Source organism: Myodes glareolus, chromosome 2, assembly GCF_982192425.1.
Source record: "Myodes glareolus chromosome 2, mMyoGla1.1, whole genome shotgun sequence".
Lineage (NCBI taxonomy): Eukaryota > Metazoa > Chordata > Mammalia > Rodentia > Cricetidae > Myodes > Myodes glareolus.
Window position 1 is genome coordinate 13409267 of NC_142027.1, and position 18293 is coordinate 13427559.

The window sequence follows — 18293 nt, forward strand, 5'->3', positions numbered from 1 at the left end:
TTTATGCAAGAGCCCAAGTATATGGGCCAAGGGTCACAGTGTCGCCTCCAGAAAGTTATGTTCACTCTTAGTATGTTCCCGTTTTCATTTCACATTTACAGGTTACCATATATAAAGCTTTAAAAATTTACCCTAATATTAAAATCTTTTTTTTTTTCAGTACAAATGGTTTACTTCTAGCAACAAATCTACTTGTCCACTCTGTCGCGAGACCTTTTTCTGAGGTTCTTTAAATTGTAAGTTGTCCCTGCAATAGGTGAAGCCAGAGGCCCTGGATTTGGCTCCATCTTGAAGTACTGACTTGAAGAAGCCAGTGAGCATAACACAATTGCCATCTCTGTTCATATGACCGAAAATCAGGCTCACTTCTTTCGAGATTGCTTTGTAAATCTTTTGAAACCTTTTTCTTTTACAAGAGAACATTACATATTTGAGAGAAAATATTTATATTAATGGTTTAGTCTCTTTGTATATTTAAAAATAAATATATCTCTTCTCAAAAATACCCTAAGTTATAGAACTGAAATTTGTGAAAGCATTAGCTATATTATAACTTATATAAATAAGTTTGTTGGTCTGTGTTGTAGAACCCTCCAAGTGTAAAGGAATTGAGAGTTGTTTTACATCCATAGATAAAACTTAAGATTTGTCAGTGATGATGGAAAAATTAAAAGTTACTCTGATTTTCATACTTATTTTAATGACAAAGTGACACTAAGCTATTTACATCCACATTCAGAGCTGTTTGAAGAATGCTCTGAAATCTCACATGGAAGAATAAACTGAACTCCAAGGGGCTCTGTCAAGAATTATGAAAATTTATAAATTATATCCATGACATTGACCTTTTGTTTGTGAAGGAATTATTTTCATATGTTAATGAGATTTGAATTGTAAATTTGTGAGTGGAGTTGTTAGTTTAGTAAGTCTCCAGAGAGTAGGAATTTGAGGTAAGCAGCTATTTGATTATTTGTGAAATAAAGTGGTAGCTGAATATCAAGAAAGGAATAGATAAGTATGCTTACTAAAGCATGATATCTGCAAAAAACAGTATTTCAAAATCCTGAAGGAGACTTTAAATTTTGTAGCAAATTTCACTATCCTTACTGGCCATCATTACACCAAATCAGGAATTTGGGGACTAATTATTTAAAACCATAAGAAAGGAAGGATTTAGTACTAAATAATTTAAGTCTTTAGTTTTTTGTTTTGTTTTGAGACAGGAGTTCACTATGTAGCTCTGGGCAGGCCTGGAACTCAGAGATGTGCCTGCCTCTGCCTCCCAAACTCTGGGATTAAAGGTGCGTGCCGCCAAGCCTGATGAAAGGAAGTCTAGCGGATTGAAGTGTGTAAACAAGTAAAAACTGCCTTGGCTGCAGTACCGTTGCCTTTAAAACCTGCATCCAAAATATGAGGTATGGAAGTTCAGATCTTAGACTAATTTTATCACAGTCTTCCATTTCGTATCTAGCAGTTAGGACACCTAAAAGGTCAGTTCATCTCTGCAAATGTTTAATTAGAAGGGTGCAACTCATGTCAAATAAACTTACTGCTTATCATCAATTGGTCAACATGACTGTTATTGAAATAGTATGAATTTGGTCAGGATTGCAGTCCAGAGTGAGAACTGTGGGCTACAGATGCAGCATTGGGTTTTCTGTCTCCTGATTTTTTCTGTGTAGTATTTATCATCTTACAGTCTTGAGGTTCAGAGACGGAGTGAAGTGTAGATATAAAAATCTACTACCTCTTGTTAACCCTTCAAATATTCTCTTCCCTTTCTACATCTGCCTCCGACACAAGAATCTCAAAGATTGTGTAACAGCCCTGTGAAAATCATTCTTTCTTTTTAAAGTGGCTTTACAATAAAATTTTCCTTATAACCCTTCCAGTATTGGTTCTTCTTGACTTCTGACCCAAAGTTCAAGTAGAAGAGAGACAGGGCAGCAGGTTAGGCGGGAGGAACTCTTCATACATGTATTCCGGGACTCTGAATACATCCTGTACGATTTGTGTGGAGAGTTATTAGCTCAGCACTGCCCCTACACTAAAGGAAGCTTTCCAGAAGAAAGACCAAAACCCAGATTTCCACACTCAGGCTTCACTCCTTTAGCTGTGATGACACTCACAGACAGGACACCAGCCCTGAAAGTTTTAGCATAACAAGATCTTAAAATTACTTAAGTATCAAAGCCCCACTACAAACTTACTTAAAACTCCAAACTAGCAATTTTTAAAATTTATTTTTAATTCTTATTTTTCTCATGTATATGCATTTCTGTGGTTTAAATGTTAACATATTACATGTTTTTATGATGTGATTATTTATTATGCCATTAAATTCTTTCAAATTACAAAATACTTCAAATATACAGAAAATAGTAATTAATATAAATCCTTGTACTCTTCCCATACTATTTTGCCATATTTGATTCTTCTTTTTAAAGAAATAAAATGTTTCTCTTGTATTCTCTGACCTATTCTTCCTTCTTCAGAGACAGTTTGCTGTTCTGAAGTTTGTACACTTCCTTCCTGTTGGAGGGTTCATAGTTTATGCTGTGCTGTATCCATAAATGATATGGAGCAGTTTTTTTGCTTTAAGCTTCGGGTCCTTTCCTGCTGTGTCATCTTCTGCACCATGCTTCTTCACTTGACCGCTGTTTAGTGTCACACCTGCCAGTCCTCCTAGGAGCTATTTTGGCAATTTCTGCTCCTTTGAGCCAGTGCTGTGGCAGGTGCTCTGGAGGCGTGAGCTACAGTGAATTCCAGGTGACAGGAAGTGCAAACCATTGGTTTATATGATGTCACGTTGTTCTTTAACTTGGCTACATGTTGGCCCGTCCCACAGGACAGTAAGGGTTCTGGTTTATACTTGTCACTCACGCTTAGTCTTAATGAAATTGTCCGGCTTCTAGTCAGAGAGTGCGAGCTAGGCAAGCATTGTATAACTGTGCTACATCTCCCATCATCTTCGTTATGAGTCATATTTTCCTAACTACGGAGAGACCTAGTTTCATTCATTCTTGCTTGCTGGTCCTTATTTTACAAACATGTCCACAATTTATGTTTGTATTTCTATTAGGTTACTTGTATTTTTAAGCTAGCTGCATAATGCTTTACTGTCTAGTCAAGCTTGTCTTCAACATGGTATTAATTTTACATTCATTTACATTTTATTAAAAATTTCCACTTAATTATCATTCCTTTCCATTTTGATTCAGCCACATTTTTTGTCTTAACGTTTTTACTAGTTAGGGTTCCCTAGAGGAACACAACATAGAATGAATGTATATATTAGAATGGCTTACAGACTGTGGTCCAACAATGGTTGTCTACCAACGGAAGGTCCAGCAGTTGTTCAGTTTAAGAGGCTGGATGTCTCAGCTGATCTTCAGTGTGTGCCAGAATCCAATGGTCCTAATGCTAGTGAAGGAATGGACTTGCCAGCAAGAGTAAGCAGGCAGAGAATAAAAGCTTCCTTCCTCCGTGTCCTTTAGATAGGCTGCCAGCAGAAGATTGGCCCAGATTAAAGGTAGATTTTCCCATCTCAAATATCCAGATTTAAAGTGGGTCTTCCTACCTTAAATGGTTTAGTTAAGAGAAGCCCCTCCCAGATGTGCCCATCCACTGTGGTGTTAGCTCCAGTCGATAGCAGTCATCACAGCACCAAAAGTTTGGTTACTCCCAGGCGGCTCTTTTGCCCTCACCAAATTTTACCTTATGGGTCTTCTAACCCAACTTTTTTTTTTTTTTAATTTTCTGCTCCAAATTAGAGATAAAAGAAATGTTATGCATCTGTGATAGAATCCTTCAGTGTCTATAAATTTGTCTTTCCATTTTCCAGATATCCCTTATAAAAGGTCTTATTAAGGGTGCTCATCTGTCTTTGATAGCTTTGACTTACTTACTGTGAACTTTAAGAATAAGGGCTCCTTTGAGTAACACCAAGGCGTCCTGTAATTTGTGTCTCTGATACCCAGATTCAGTAGGTTATTTGGGATAAGAGACAACTTAGTTTCACTGAATTATCACATGAAGTAATGGGCTTAACTATAGCATTTTCATGTGTTACTATACTATTCCATTTCATTCCTTCTCAACATCAGCTGGAGACATGGATACTGCTTCTCTCCATAGCAGTCTGGTGAACATAATGTACAGCAAAAGAAGACATGCCAGGGCTTCCACAGCGTTCCTGTCCTCTAACACTGCAGACATTTGATATGCATCAGGCAGGGCCCACACTGCTGTCCCCGCCACCACAGGATTTGGGACACAGACAAACCGATGAAGACATGCCAGTGTTGATACTAATTGTTGTGCTGTGGTAATGTGCGCTGCACTTGTGCAGGCGCCTGGTTTTGCCTGTAGCTGAGAGATTGTGGCACGGTCGCTAACAGGTTTTCACCTAATTGTCCACTCCCCAAATGTGGCACATAGGCAGCAAGACCACAGGTTGGGAACAAGTGTTCCTTAATACCTGAGAGGTCTCACCAGCAACCTGCTCCTCCTACCTACTCTTCAAAGTCCAGGCTGCCATGTGGTCCAGCAAATCCAGTGGTGGTTGAGGTTGTAAGGAAAGGCAGGGATTCCATACAGGGCCTCTACCAGGCCCTATGGTAAACTGCATTTGCAGGCCTTTTGGATTCTGGAGTAAGACCCTGCTAACATTGCTGCTCTTGCTTTAAGTGATAGCCCTTGGTCTGATACTGTATCTGGGCAGATATGAAAAGAGAATATTGATCACCAAGTTATCCTGGCCCTAGTTACTCTATTGTGTACTGGGGATTATTACTATCATTTTTATTATCTGAAAATTTCATGCATGTATACAGTGTATACTAATCATAATCACCCCTCACCCTCCTCATCTCTCAACTTCATGCCCTACTTTTTAAATTATATATACAGGACTGGACAAGTGGCTTCCTGGTTAAAAGCACTCACTGCTCTTCGAAGGGACTGGAGCTTGATCCCAACACCTGTGTTGGGTGGCTTAGAACCACCTATAATTCTAGTTCTAGAGCACCTGACACTGTCTTCTGGATTCTATGGGCACCGGTCCACATGTGGCATATACTCTCTCTTACATACACAAAATCTTTAAAAGAAGATTAGATTATATCTGGCAAGGTGGTGGTGCACGACTTTAATCTCAGCACTCAGGAGGCAGAGGCAGGTGGATCTCTGTGAGTTTGAGGCCAGTAGCCTGGTCTACAGAGCAAGTTCCAGGACAGCCAAAGCTGTAACACAGAGAAACCCTGTCTTGGAAAACAAACAAACACTTTTATCTGTATATATTGATTTAATTCACTGAGTCTAGACAGTGTTCCTATATCCATATGGGTATAGTTTTGTTCACTGAGAGCAGACAATGTGCCAGTCGCTACCCCTAAAAGAAATATCTCAGAGAGGGAAAGTGGCCAAAATCCTTACAAATTATCATCTAAAGTTACCTCCATAGGACATATATGGCTGGATTTTTGAATGACATCACTGGCCTCTGGTGGGCTTTTATGAATAACTATAGAGAAAAAGGCACCTTCCTGATGAATACCTGGTAGCAGTCATAAATGATGTTATCTTGTTCAAAGAGTTAAACCACACCTATTAAACGCTGCATTTACGCTTTTATCATATTGTGTATGATAATCCACTGTAATTGTTTCATATTACCATTGTGTAGAACAAATGCCACCATAAGAGTGAACGTTCTTTTATTCCTGCAGTTTACCCTCAGGCTTTGTCATGTACGCACATCAATACACTGCTTTGGAAGGGTTCTCAGAGCGGTCTATACAGGGTGAGATTCATCTGCAGCTTCCTCTGTGCGCTCTGTTGTGACCGGCTGCCATCTGGTTCAGGGTCTACACATGACTCGTTTTACGGCTGTATGTTCAGTGGAATGGATAGATGAGTTTTATTTTGACCAGTGTCCTTTCTGATGGACTTTTAGGGTGGTTAAATTACTTTGCTATTATAGCTAATGCTAAATCAAACATTCTTTCATATATAAATATAACATAAAATGTAAACTATAAATAAGAAGATACACATTTGCTTGCAAGCATACAGAAATACCCACATACTTGAGTCCCTGAAAACAAAATGCCCGAGCTTAACTGTTTCTATTTTTCAGGTTTGTTTTCTTTGTATGCGTGTTTTGCATTATGTATGTAATACCACATGTGTGCCTGGTATCCTGAAGGTCAGAAAAGGCCAGGATCCCCTGAAACTGGAGTTATGGGTGGCTGTGAGCCACTGAAAATTGGACTCCAATCCTCTGCACTAGCAGCCGTGCTCTTAACCTCTTAGCCATTTATCCAGTCCTCACCTTTTCTTCTTTTTTTGCTCCTCCTGAGTCAGGGTTTCTCTTTGTAACAGTCCTGGTTATCCTGGAACTCACTCCGTAGACCAGGCTGGCCTTGAACTCAGGTCCATCAGTCTCCGCCTCCCCTGAGTGTTCGGATCAAAGGTATGTGCCATGACCACTCTGGCTCCATCTTTTTCTTTATGACACATTCCTGATAAACTTTCTTGAACCAGCTGCTTCAGGCAGTTCTCGGGCATTCTGGTGGCTCTCAGGACACTAGGACTTGCTGAACCTGAGGACTGACAGGATTTCTTGGCCTGCTTGCCTGCAAAGTGCTGTGGTCCCTTGCAGACCTTTTGTCTTCAGTGTTTTAAAAATTTCTTCTAAAATGAAAAAACAAACAAACAAAAAAACTCAATAAAACCAAAAGGTAAAATTCAGTCCAATCATTTGGTGATATGCATAATCCCTGATCAATTTAATTAGATGATAAACATATTAAATTCATCTGATTAAACAATGTATACCAAATAATGTTTGCTAACTCAAGCTTGGACTTCAGAGAAGTGGGACACATATTATTAAGATGTTCTGAGGATTCTGATCCTCAGTGGATCAGTGTGTAGTGGTGGCCCACTTCAGACTACACATGATCATTAGTTAACCTTGTTATAGCAAGTGATCACATTTTTAGCTGGTTGGTACCAATCTCTGCCATATATCCTGGCAGAAGATGTATCTGGAAAAGTCAATGAGAATATGAACAAACTGAATCCTGACATTGCTCAGAGAATGTAAAAAAGTTTACTTCTTTTGGAAATAAAACCTAGGGCTGGAAAGATGGCTCTGTGGTTAAGAGCACTTATGGCTCTTTTAGAAGACCTGGGTTCAAGTCTCAGCTCTCACATGATAGCTCACAACTATCTATAACTAGAGTTTCAAGGAATCCAATCCTTTCTTCTTGTGTTCTTAGGCTCCTGCACACACATGGTGCACATACATGCACTCAGGTACACACACATTAAAAAGAAACCCTTCTAAGAAAAATTGAACTAAGAAAAGACTGAACTAAGAAAACCAAATAACCCCTTCACACAATAAGTGGGTTATGTCATTATCAGCTGGCCCAAGGATCCATAGACCACCCCTGCCAAACATTACAGGCCATTGCCAAAGCTAGCTCACCCTACAGTCTTGAGGGTTCAGACCATATTGCTGAAGCCTATTTGGTACTCGACTGGAAACTTCATCTCTACTGGCTAGTGCTTAGTGTTTATTGTCTGGAAGATCTACACCTACTGGGTAAAGTCTCATCCAGCTGTAAAGCCTGTGAACAACAACAGTGACCTGCCTGCAAGGTCTCCCACGGTGCACATGTTGTGGGAGTAACCCTTTTTTTCTGTTAGTGCTGGGATATGAGGCCTGCCCCATGAGAATGAGCCCACATTAAGGGTCAAGTGATATTTGAATATTAGTTTATGAATGAGGGAAAACTGCCAGTCCTAAGAAGACAATAATTTTTGTTTTACGAGACAGGATTTTTCTGTAGCTTTGAAGCCTGTCCTGGAACTCGTTCTGTAGACCAGGCTAGGCTCACAGAGATCACCTGCTTCTGCCTCCTGAGTGCTGGGATTAAGACAATAGTTTTTAACACATAAACACTTATCCTCTTAAAAGTCTCTTCTTTCAATGTGCACTTCTGGCTAGCTAAGCTGTTGTTAGTGATTAAATTGCTCAACAGCTCAGGCTACTTTCTAAGTTTCAGTTTTCTACACTGAACTGTCGTCAGAAAAGTAGACAGGTAACACGAAGCTGTTTCTTATTACCTGGATTGTTTTCTTTTATGGTAACTAAGTAGAATAGCCCTCTGGGGGAGAGGAGTTCTGAAGCCAGCGGGAAGAATCTGTCCATGACTTCCCGGCCATTTCTGCCACCAGCCCAAGCTGCTTCTATTCCGTGACTTCCTACCTGTCACCAATCAGAAAGACTTGATTCAAATTTGACTTTACAATCCTTTTGACATTAAACATCACCAAACAAGTGCATTGCGCATGAGTGTACCTTGGCTTCTGAATGTTGTCACTCTGCCAAACTCTTAAAGTCCTTATGCTACAAGAGACCACATGATTATCCAACAACTAAAACTGCGTGCTGGGTGTGCTGGGCACACTGCAATCTCCATGCTTAAGAACACGAGTGAGAAGATTGCAATTTCAAGACCGACCTGAGCTACATGGTGAGACCCTGCCTCAAAAACCCAAAGGACAGGATTGCATGCATGCGGCTCTGGGCTCAGTCAGGACCAGAAGTATATTATGAAGAAACCATTGAAAATTAAGTTCAACGCTTACAACTTTTTTTCCTATTTCTTGTTGTGGCCTTTACCCATATTTGACTTTAATTTTATATATAATCATATTTTCTCTTTTTAGTCACTTAATATGGCATAGGTTTCCCAATTTAAAATAATTCCTTTATAATCATACACATAAATTTTACAAAGCAAAAAAATCCTGCTTATAAGGGCAGGTTTTCCAAGCTTGTTTTTCTGCCCCTCCGCTATCTTCAACAATTGTTTTTAACTGTTTTAGAATGCAGGATTGTTCCACATTCTTTCTTGCGTCTTTTAGTGCATGTGATGTTATGTTAGCATGTGTGTGTGTGTGTGTGTGTGCATGTGAAGGTCAGACAATCCTTGCCTTCCACCTTGTCGGAGATGGGGCTCTCTCCTGCTTACCACTGCATGGACCAGACCAGCACCTTGTGGACTTTTAGGGAGTCCCCTTTCTGCTTCCCATCAATGTGCACTCCCACAAAGCTCTGACATGGGCTCAGAGGACATCAACCTGGGCCCTCACGCTTTCACAAGCATCTCATCCAGTAACCCATCTCCACAGCCCTGTCACTCACAACATCAAGGACCTCTCATTTCCTCTGGTATAGTTCTAATTCACTGTTTATGGTGGTGCGGTACCCTACTGAAGGAATATCTTATTTAGGTAGTCTTTGACATTTGCTGTGTCTATTTTCTTTGAATCTTAATTCTGATTATTCCCAGATCCATTAATTCCACTTTAGCATCAGATTTTTCCTTTTGGAGCCCTCTGCTTTTCTTCTGGGCTCGCTCCCATTCAGGACTCCCCTCTCTGTCTACTCCATTGCTATGTGGGAACTTGCTATTTAGCAGGTGTCATGGTTTGGACCAGTCCCCATCTGACCTCTCTAGTCACTGCTTCAGAATGTAGCAGGCCTTCCTGTGATAAGGTTCCAGGCTAGGAAGCCCCATTTATCTGCTTATAATGGAGGAGATGACTCCTGAGGAACTTCTGGCACCACCCCAACCCTGAGGCCAAAGAAGAGAGGATTCCACTTCAAAAGGAGCAGGCAGGCGCTACCTTCTGTTTGCTTGCTGCCCGGGTGTCCACTCTTGGTCCCTCAGAGACCACAGATATAACCCACAGCACTTTAGTTCACGTTTCTGAATGTGACAGAAGGCCACAGAGCTCAAGCACCAGCTCTCAGCTGTGCCTTCTGGATATCATCTCTAAGTCGTTTATTTTCAACCTCTGTGAGTTCACTTACTTTGTCTTTATACTTTTTGGCCTGAAATCATTGTTTTCATTTAGTTTCCAGACTAAAGTTTTTTTTTTTTAAATTTTAAAAAAATCAGTGTGTGTTTGTGTGTACTCATGGGAATCGGAGAACTTTTGGGAGTCAGTTTTCTCCTACCATGTGGTTCTGGGTTAGAACTCTGATCATTAGTCTTGGTGCCAAGCACCCTTTACTTGCTGAGCCACTTCACTGGACCTGGGCTTGGCCCTATCTAATCATTCAGCTCTGGGAATTAAGACACCAGATCTGCTGGGATTGCAGAAGCGCCCAGGGCATTGCCTGTACCTGGTCCTCTGCTATGTCTCAGCACATGTACGGGTCAGGAGATCCTTAGCTTACGCCTCTAGCTGGAAACACTGGGACTCCAGTGGGTCACCATATTTTTTGAATTATTTCTTCACTGACTGAGACCATTACTGTGAATCAGCCATCCTTGCCGCACACACAGGCTCATGCTGACATTACTTAAATAGATTATAAAATGTAATAAACTTTTGTCCATTTTAGTTTTTATCCTGCTATGGAATGATTTGTGTTTTTGTGGAGACATTGTCTCACTGTGTAGCCCGTGCTAACCTGGAACTCAGAAGTCTGCCCTGAGCCATGCACCACCACACCCAGCTATTGAGTGATTTTAAAATTAGATCTTCAGGGCTGACACATTTTTAACAACTGTATTTATGTGTATTTACTGATTTATTGTGTTTATGTGTGGGTGTCCATGTGGACAGAGGGCTGTCTTTTGCTCACTGCCACCTCTGGGCTGGACTGAACCATTGTTATCACAAGGTTCATTTCCACAGCTTTTTCTTGAGCATCCAACTCATATAAGAAATGTAATCTCCTATTGATATGCTGATGGCATTTGGAGGTGGGCTGAGTAGGGGTCATGAGTGATTAATTAGTCCACGTTGAAAAGGAGAAGAGAACTATTATATGCTGAGAATGGTTCCTCATTCTCAGCGTATGATGTCTGTCATAACACAGCAGAAAGGCCTTGGCCACAGCCACACACCCCGAGACTGGTCTCCTCAGCCTCCAGACTGAGAAATACATGTATTAATTAAACAACCTATAGTACTTGATTACAGGAGCAGTAAACAGAATATATGACACTGTAGTGCTGTTCCCTCTGACTGTGACTTACTTCCTGGGCCTCAGTTCATGTGAGCACAGCCAGAGCATTTGCAGTAGAAGTGGGCACAGTATTTTCCAGCTTTGTGAGAGAATAATCTCCAAAGAATACATCAGGCAGAGTTAAAGAGAAGCCAATGCTCATCTATTTTGAACTATGTGCCTTCACCTTCTGGGGGAATGGTGATTTGGCTTAACTTCTTACTATGGAGATTCTTAAATACGTGATGTACTTCTATTCTTTCCCTATGAAGATCAGGATTGGTCCCACACTTTTCGTTTCTGATAATGCCAAGGGATGAAACCCAAGACTCTGAGAAGGACATTATTGGTGAATTTATAGTTGATTAGAAGTATTTTTAAAATTTGCATTATAAATTTGTTGTTTATGGTAACGGATCAGTTTCAACATCATGGCCCGACCTGGGTGAGAATTCTGACTAGATGGGTCACATTCTGTCCTTCCATCTGTATTCCTCTCCTTGTGGGTCACAATGTCTGGTATGAGAACCTCTGCAGTCAGAGGAGTGTGGTTAGCAGCAGAGACCGAAGCCAGCCCAGGTCTATCTTGTCACACAGAGCAGCTGGAGACTGACTACTCTTTGCTGTGGCCCTTACCTCTTCAGGCGGAGTCACCACATAGGGGGGGTTAAACACCAGCAGATCAACTTTCCCCTTCAATCTGGGCAGCAAGCCTTGGACCTGAAGACAGCAACAATACAGTTTAAGCTGGATTCTGGTTTAAGCAGTAAGTCTTTAAAAATACTCTCTCCTGTTTTCAGTGGGGGAAGTACTTACAGACAGAAATGTTCTCATGCAGGTGCACTTTATATGAACTTGAGCTAAATGAGTGAAGCAGTGAGTGAGCAGATACTGCACATGGCTTCTATCAACAGTGGACGTGTGTGCACTCTGGGTTCAGGAGGGCAAGGCGAGCCCTGATTCTGTGAAACACATTCCCTGTAGATCCATAAAGAACTTTACAACATCTCTGCTAACTTACACAATGATCTCTTGTAACTAAAAAATGTGCACACAGCCGGGAGGTGGTGGCGCACGCTTTAGTCCCAACACTCGGGAGGCAGAGGCAGGTGGATCTCTGTGAGTTCGAGGCCAGCCTGGTCTACAAGAGCTAGTTCCAGGACAGGCTCTAGAGCTATTGAGAAACCCTGTCTCAAAAAAACCAAAAAAAAAAAAAAAAAGCACTCAAGCACATGTGTGTGCGTGTGTACATGTATGGAGGTCAGAGGACAACCTTGGTACCTTCCCTAAGGAACTTTCCACCTTTTTGAGTCAGTGTCTCCCACTGCCCTGGAAGTTCTCTACTGTTCTAGGGTGGTTGGCTGGAAAGATTCCAGGACGCCACCACCCTCCGCTTCCCATTTAGCACTAGCAGGGTGTACAAACAACACGCCACCATGCCTGGCTTTTATATTCAGTTCTGGGATCTCACTTAGGTCCTTGTAAGGCAGACACTGTACCAACTAAGGTGGCTCCCCAGGTCCCAAGGGGAATGTTTTATAAGATGACATAGAATGTATCTGAACGCCACAAAACACCAAGGATGAACTCTGTTTTTGCTTCTTCAGTTACTTATAAATATTCTGACTGACAGAATTAGACATCAGAGCAGGGAGCATTGAACACAATGGCCAGAGACTGCAAACAGCTAGCATTTGACACTTTTTATGGCTCAGTTTTCCATGGAACAAGAAAAAAAGAAGAACCCCCCCCCCACACACACACATACAATTTTGTGTGTTTGTGTGATTCAAAGCTACCTCATTTCCAGTCACACCATCTAAGCATTGGACATATACTGGACTGATTATGAACACTGAACATATATTACAAAGTGATATCTGAGACCTTCCTGATCCAGATTTCTATAGTCAGTCCAGTTTTAATTATCCTGATAAGTCTGGTAACTTGTAACTCAAAGATAACTCCTAAGACCTCTTTTTGAGAATATGCTTGCAAAAGTAATTCTTTTTTGGCCTCTTTATAGGGGAAAACAATAGCCTATTCTTTGAAGTAATTTGGATACAATTTTGCCTGCAAACCAAAAGATGATTCATCTGCTCCTCCAACAGTCCAAGAATGAGGGAATAACTCAGTGTGTGTGTGTGTGTGTGTGTGTGTGTGTGTGTGTGTGTGTGTGTGTGTGTATGTGTGTGTGCACGCACAACACTTTGTTTTCGATTCCATAAAGAAATTAAACTTCTTAAAAGAACTCTAAAATATAAGTTTCCAGGAATGCTGGCTCACAAAACTGGAGATTTGCTTTGTAACTCCCAGGTACTCCTGAAGCACTACCCAGCTCTCCAGGAGTAACTGCAGGCTGGATAGTACATAAACAAAAAGGACAAAAATCTTAAATCAGAAACTAGCAGGTTATATGATTACACTGTGAACCTGAGTTTGCGTTTGCATTTATTAAATAAAATCAACCTTGGATCAGGAGGCAGAGCTAGCAACTAATTGACAGAAGTAATCATAGAGAGTCAGAGAGTATCTGGAAGACGGATAGAGAGACGCACAGGACATAGTAGGGAGGGTCAGAGAGTATCTGGAAGACGGATAGAGAGGCGCACAGGACGTAGTAGGGAGAGTCAGAGAGTATCTGGAAGACGGATAGAGAGACGCACAGGATGTAGTAGGGAGGGACTTTGAGTGTGGCAGAGCAGGACAGTCTTTTTCTGAGACACAAAGACGGAAGGTCAGCTAGTTGCTCCTCAACCTCTCTGAGCTAGCAGGTTTTCACCTCAGCCTCTGACTCCCAAGTCATTGATAAAAAGAACACTGGAGATTTAGTTAGAACTACATTTGGTGGCAGGGGCAGCAGGCTCCAAACCGGCAGCTATTGGAGAAGTGAGCCAGTAACTGTGGAGTGGCAATTATTGGCTGAAACAGCAGTAGATTCAGGCACAGCTGCTGTGCCGGAGATAAAACAAGAGACTCTTGAAATTAAAATGTATTTAAATAAAGCCAAGGGCTAGTACAGGCATCTCTAGCCAGGCCTAGTCAGTTTCCAGCCTTTACTTCTCCAAGAATTGAAGAATAAGTGAAAGAGGCCCCAACAAGTGTTAACTGCATGCAGCAAAACACGCAGACTTTATTTCCTGCAGAGACACTTTCTGGAGGACCCTTAGGTTAAATGCGAGTCAAGCACATGATCAGGGAGAATGGATAACAGTTCAACAGGACAACATGAGGCCAGCGAAAGGAAGAGGGGAACTACCAGGTACTTCACGTGGCAGATGACTGAGCAACCCTCACACACAACTCAGAATGACAGACACCGCAGAGTTTGTAAAAGGTAGAGTGTGCTTGGTGTGCACTAACAATGTAAGGAAACACACAGATGCATTTTAAAGACTGTATTCTAAACTAAAAATGAAGAACAATAATTCTACCATTTTGATTTTGAGAAAAGGTCACACTGTGTAGCTCAGGCTAGCCTTAAACTTGAAATTCATCTTACACTCTTGACTAGTAGGGATTCCAGGAGTGAGCCACTATGGCCAGCTCATTGCTACTTTTTAAAATGTAATCTAGTACTCAAAAAAGAGTACAAGGTCATCTTTGGCTATATAGTTAAGTTTGAGCTAGCCTGGGCCACATGAGACCGTGTCTCATAAAAACAAAAAAAAAGTTAATTACTAAACTTTATTTGCATTAAAACCTGTTGACCTTCAATTAACCAAGATGAAACTGATTACCACTGAAGAGGGATTAAAACTCACCAAGTCTGTAACTACTGGCTGCAGGTGGACTCTGTTACAGTGTGCCGTCTCCAGGGTACATGCGGCTGCCTGGGGGTTGATATCAGTGCACCTACAGACAGGAGAAAAAGAATCAGGGCCATGTACAGAGCAAATCTACTAGCTATTTTAGGAATTTTTGTTAATTCTTAGGTGGCACAGGAAAAATTAGGATGTTTTCATAATGGCAAAGAAAAAGAGAACAAAGGCTTGTTACACTGTGACAAGCACTGCTACAGAATCTGCTCACTCATGGGGGGGGGGGAAGTTTATTAAGTGTGGTTTAAGCACCCAGCAAAACCGAAATCCAAAGAAACGACAGCTAGGAAACTGCTACACAAATGCATGAGAGATTACAGAGCGCACGAAACACACTGGCTCCGTGTCTGGCAAACCTACTATTTCCTGGGGTTTGTATTCTCAAGTTCTCTGCGAAGAAACTCAACTCTCCAGGTGTTTTCTAACAGTCAAATGACCTCCCTGAAAACAATCGCAGTAAACAGAACTCGAAATTATGTGGCTCCTAAAATCACAGCAGGAAGGAGTGAACATGAAATTATAAGTGGGGTGGGCACAATTTGTGACTTGAGGCCTCACTGAAATACCACCAGAGACATTTTGTCTACTTAAAAGATTTCACCCAAGCTGCCACAGTCACAGTAACCCAGGAGATGGGATGAACGTTGTATACTCACATGTACAAGGCCTGAGGACCTATCATGGAGGCCAGGAACGCAGACACCACACCAGACCCTGCTCCGACTTCAAGGCATATTTCCACTCTAACAACAAAACAAGAATACTTAGTGCATTCCCATGAGCCTACTCTACATGGAAGATGACTCTCATGCTAGATAATGGATTTCTCCAGCATCATCATTCACTTGCAAATATAAGGGAAAATAAGGGAAATTTACAATTTCTGGCAATCACTTGCATATTGTTGCATAGCTACACCTGGTAATAGTTTAGGTGTGTCACCTTGAAGAACTTAAATACACCAAGCAGCATGTCCTAGGAGTGAAAGTTCTCTACCTACCTAGACAGATGTAGAATAGACATTCTCTACTGAACTGGGCATGTACCTCAGAGTATGACCTCAAAATGCCAATAATCTTTGCTTTCACAACCTAAAAGTCTTCATATTATTGTTCAGTGAAATTATTCCCTCAATGAGTGTACTTGTTTCAGAAGCGCCACTTAACTTTTACAACTGATGGGCCTAATGACATTCATGGGAATTCCTTGCACTTAACTTTTCAAACAATAGTCAAGAAGCAGTTACAGGATTTTTAGCTTTGAGCCATATATCTGAGAAGCCATTAGTCACTCTAAAGTTTGTGAATCTTTCCAGGTGATTACTTCTTGGAAATAACCATTACAGTCTCATATTTAGAATTTCAAGTCTTCGTAACAAGGTCAGCCCCATTTACAGCATAGTCTGCAATGCAGTTTGTAGTTGTAAATCTTTCTGGGCAATTCTGAGCACACGAGTTCTGAGCCAGTGCTGCATAAGATATTCCAGTAACTCGAAGTTCTCCACCGTCTATGATGAAAGGCTGATTTCAAAAGCATTTTATAGACAAAAAAATATGACAGAGCTTAAGAGGGGTAAGCATGTTGATTTTATAGACAAAAAAATATGACAGAGCTTAAGAGGGGTAAGCATGTTGGTTATTTCGTCCTGGCGAACCCCAGTTCAAAAATCTCGCTCATTAGGTTAATGACCCGAATTCTTTCAGCAAAATGTTTTATTAGACTTACTTTGTGTGTGTATGTGTGGGCACGCAGTCCTCAGCACTGCAACTGAACGTCCAAGAACAACCTGTAGGAGGCATTTGTCTCCTCCTGCCATATGGGTCCTGAGGATTGACCAAGAGTCCACAGGCTTGGCAGTAATTCATTTACAAGCTGAACCATCTTACCCGCTCTTGACTCAAATTCGCTTAACTGAAAAATCAACATGTAGCATTTACAACTGTTGTCATTAAAAGTTACAGCCAGTAGTTCAACGAATCAGGCTCGTCAAGATCCTGCAGTAAGCGGATACACGGTAACTATTATATCTTCCCTAATGGTACTAACTACATTTCTAACACTTAGGCTGAAAATTCGGTTTCTCAGTTGCAGAAACGTATGAAGTGTTCACTAGTAACACATGGCGAATGACTGTTCCTTGAGAGAGCTGAGTGGGTTTAACATTTCATTTGTGTCCTTCCGTTGTCAGAGGATACTATTTATGCACTAAGTAGGTCAACCATACGCGAGTTTTACATGGTCACTAAAAAACTTCATACTGGAAAGCAGCAATGTTTCGGGAACACCTTGTTTCTGGCCGTGACACTACGACTGCACTCAGGGGCACTTGCGTTCTGCAGATAATAGCCTAAAGGCAAGCAAGGCAGGGTGACCATAGGCCCCGAGGAAAACTTGCAGAGGACAAACCCCGGCACGCCGGAAGCTGCGCTTTCACCCCGCTCTGCTGTCAATCACCAGGCAGTGGGCCGACCCACTACTTCCGGAGGAGGCAAGACTTCCGGCTACCGCCCCTGGGATACCCCGATTTCCCGCTGCGGCGCGAACCCTCCTCGCACCCTGCTAGATCGGCCGCTGCCGCCTCGAGCGCGTCCAGCAGCAGGAACGTGTCCTCCGAAGGCTCGTACACGTCTCTGAAGGCTCCGCGACCCACGTGCCCATACAGCGGCGTGGGCAGGCTCGGCGCCGCCATCTTTCTTCCGCGTCTTGCCGGCCTGCGATTAGAGTGCGCATGCGTCAGGCTGCGCATGCGCCTTGGTCTGACACAGGGTGGGAGGGAGTTTGGGGCGAAGCGCTTGTGTTTTATGTGCAATCCAACAGGCTGCTGGGCTGTCTTGGAACTTCTAAATGGTTATATGTTTTGCATCCACTAACATCAGTTTTCATCTTTTGAACATTTTGTGTGTACTTTTTCAACTACACTAATATTGAGCATCTGTTACTTTTTACTTAGGTGACTGCTGCTTTATTCTAATGACATTTGAAAATGTTTTTCCATTTTTAAATTGTAAGGATTTGCAAAAATAATGACTACTAAACTTTACTGTTTTTAAACAGCTGAACTGTACATTTTGATCCTGATTATGGTTACTTTTATTTGCTTCATTTTGTTGTGCAGTCTCACTAGCCCCTGCTGACCTGGTGGAACTCCGTGGTCCGCCTGCCCGTCTCCCAAGTGCTGGGACTAGAGGCTTGTGCCACCATACCCAGTTTAGATTGTGATTTTTTTAAAATTTATTTCTTATTTGAGTATTTCATACATGCATAAATGAAATAAAAATTCATATTTTTATTAAAATAGTTTGGAAGGCTGCCTTGAAAGTAATTTTTTAAAAAAGGCTATAGTTGGAGGGCTGGAGAAGTGCTCAGTGGGTGAGACCTTGTACTGCACTTGCAGAAGACCCAAGTTTGGTTTCCTACAGCCTTGTTCGGTA

At 41.7% G+C, this 18293-nt stretch overlaps 2 protein-coding genes across 4 annotated transcripts in view; one reads left to right on the forward strand and one right to left on the reverse strand.

Moving 5' to 3' along the window:
* Window positions 1-1888, forward strand: part of Ltn1 (listerin E3 ubiquitin protein ligase 1) — a 62622-nt gene extending 60734 nt beyond the window's left edge. The window contains exon 30 of the mRNA XM_048422525.3: window positions 161-1888. Within this exon, the coding sequence (XP_048278482.2) occupies window positions 161-223 (63 nt within the window). The 3' untranslated portion in view covers window positions 224-1888. The remainder of the gene's footprint in view (window positions 1-160) is intronic.
* Window positions 1889-2224: 336 nt separating this feature from the next.
* On the reverse strand, window positions 2225-17584 carry Hemk2 (HemK methyltransferase 2, ETF1 glutamine and histone H4 lysine). Of its 3 annotated transcripts, XR_015000644.2 has the most exons (7): window positions 17418-17584; window positions 15519-15605; window positions 14806-14896; window positions 11678-11761; window positions 8140-8281; window positions 6335-6696; window positions 2225-5889 (listed from the first exon to the last, which is right to left on the reverse strand). XR_015000644.2 is itself a non-coding variant. In XM_048422526.3 (6 exons), exons 1-6 carry the CDS (start codon window positions 17549-17551, stop codon window positions 6590-6592), a joined length of 645 nt encoding a protein of 214 aa, XP_048278483.1. In that variant the 5' UTR covers window positions 17552-17584; the 3' UTR covers window positions 2225-6589. The 3 variants fall into 3 exon arrangements, 2 of the variants coding, with proteins under 2 accessions (XP_048278483.1, XP_087755566.1); XM_048422526.3 differs by having other exon boundaries at window positions 2225-6696; XM_087899440.1 differs by lacking the exon at window positions 17418-17584 and adding an exon at window positions 16588-16742 and having other exon boundaries at window positions 2225-6696.
* Window positions 17585-18293: the final 709 nt, after the last annotated feature.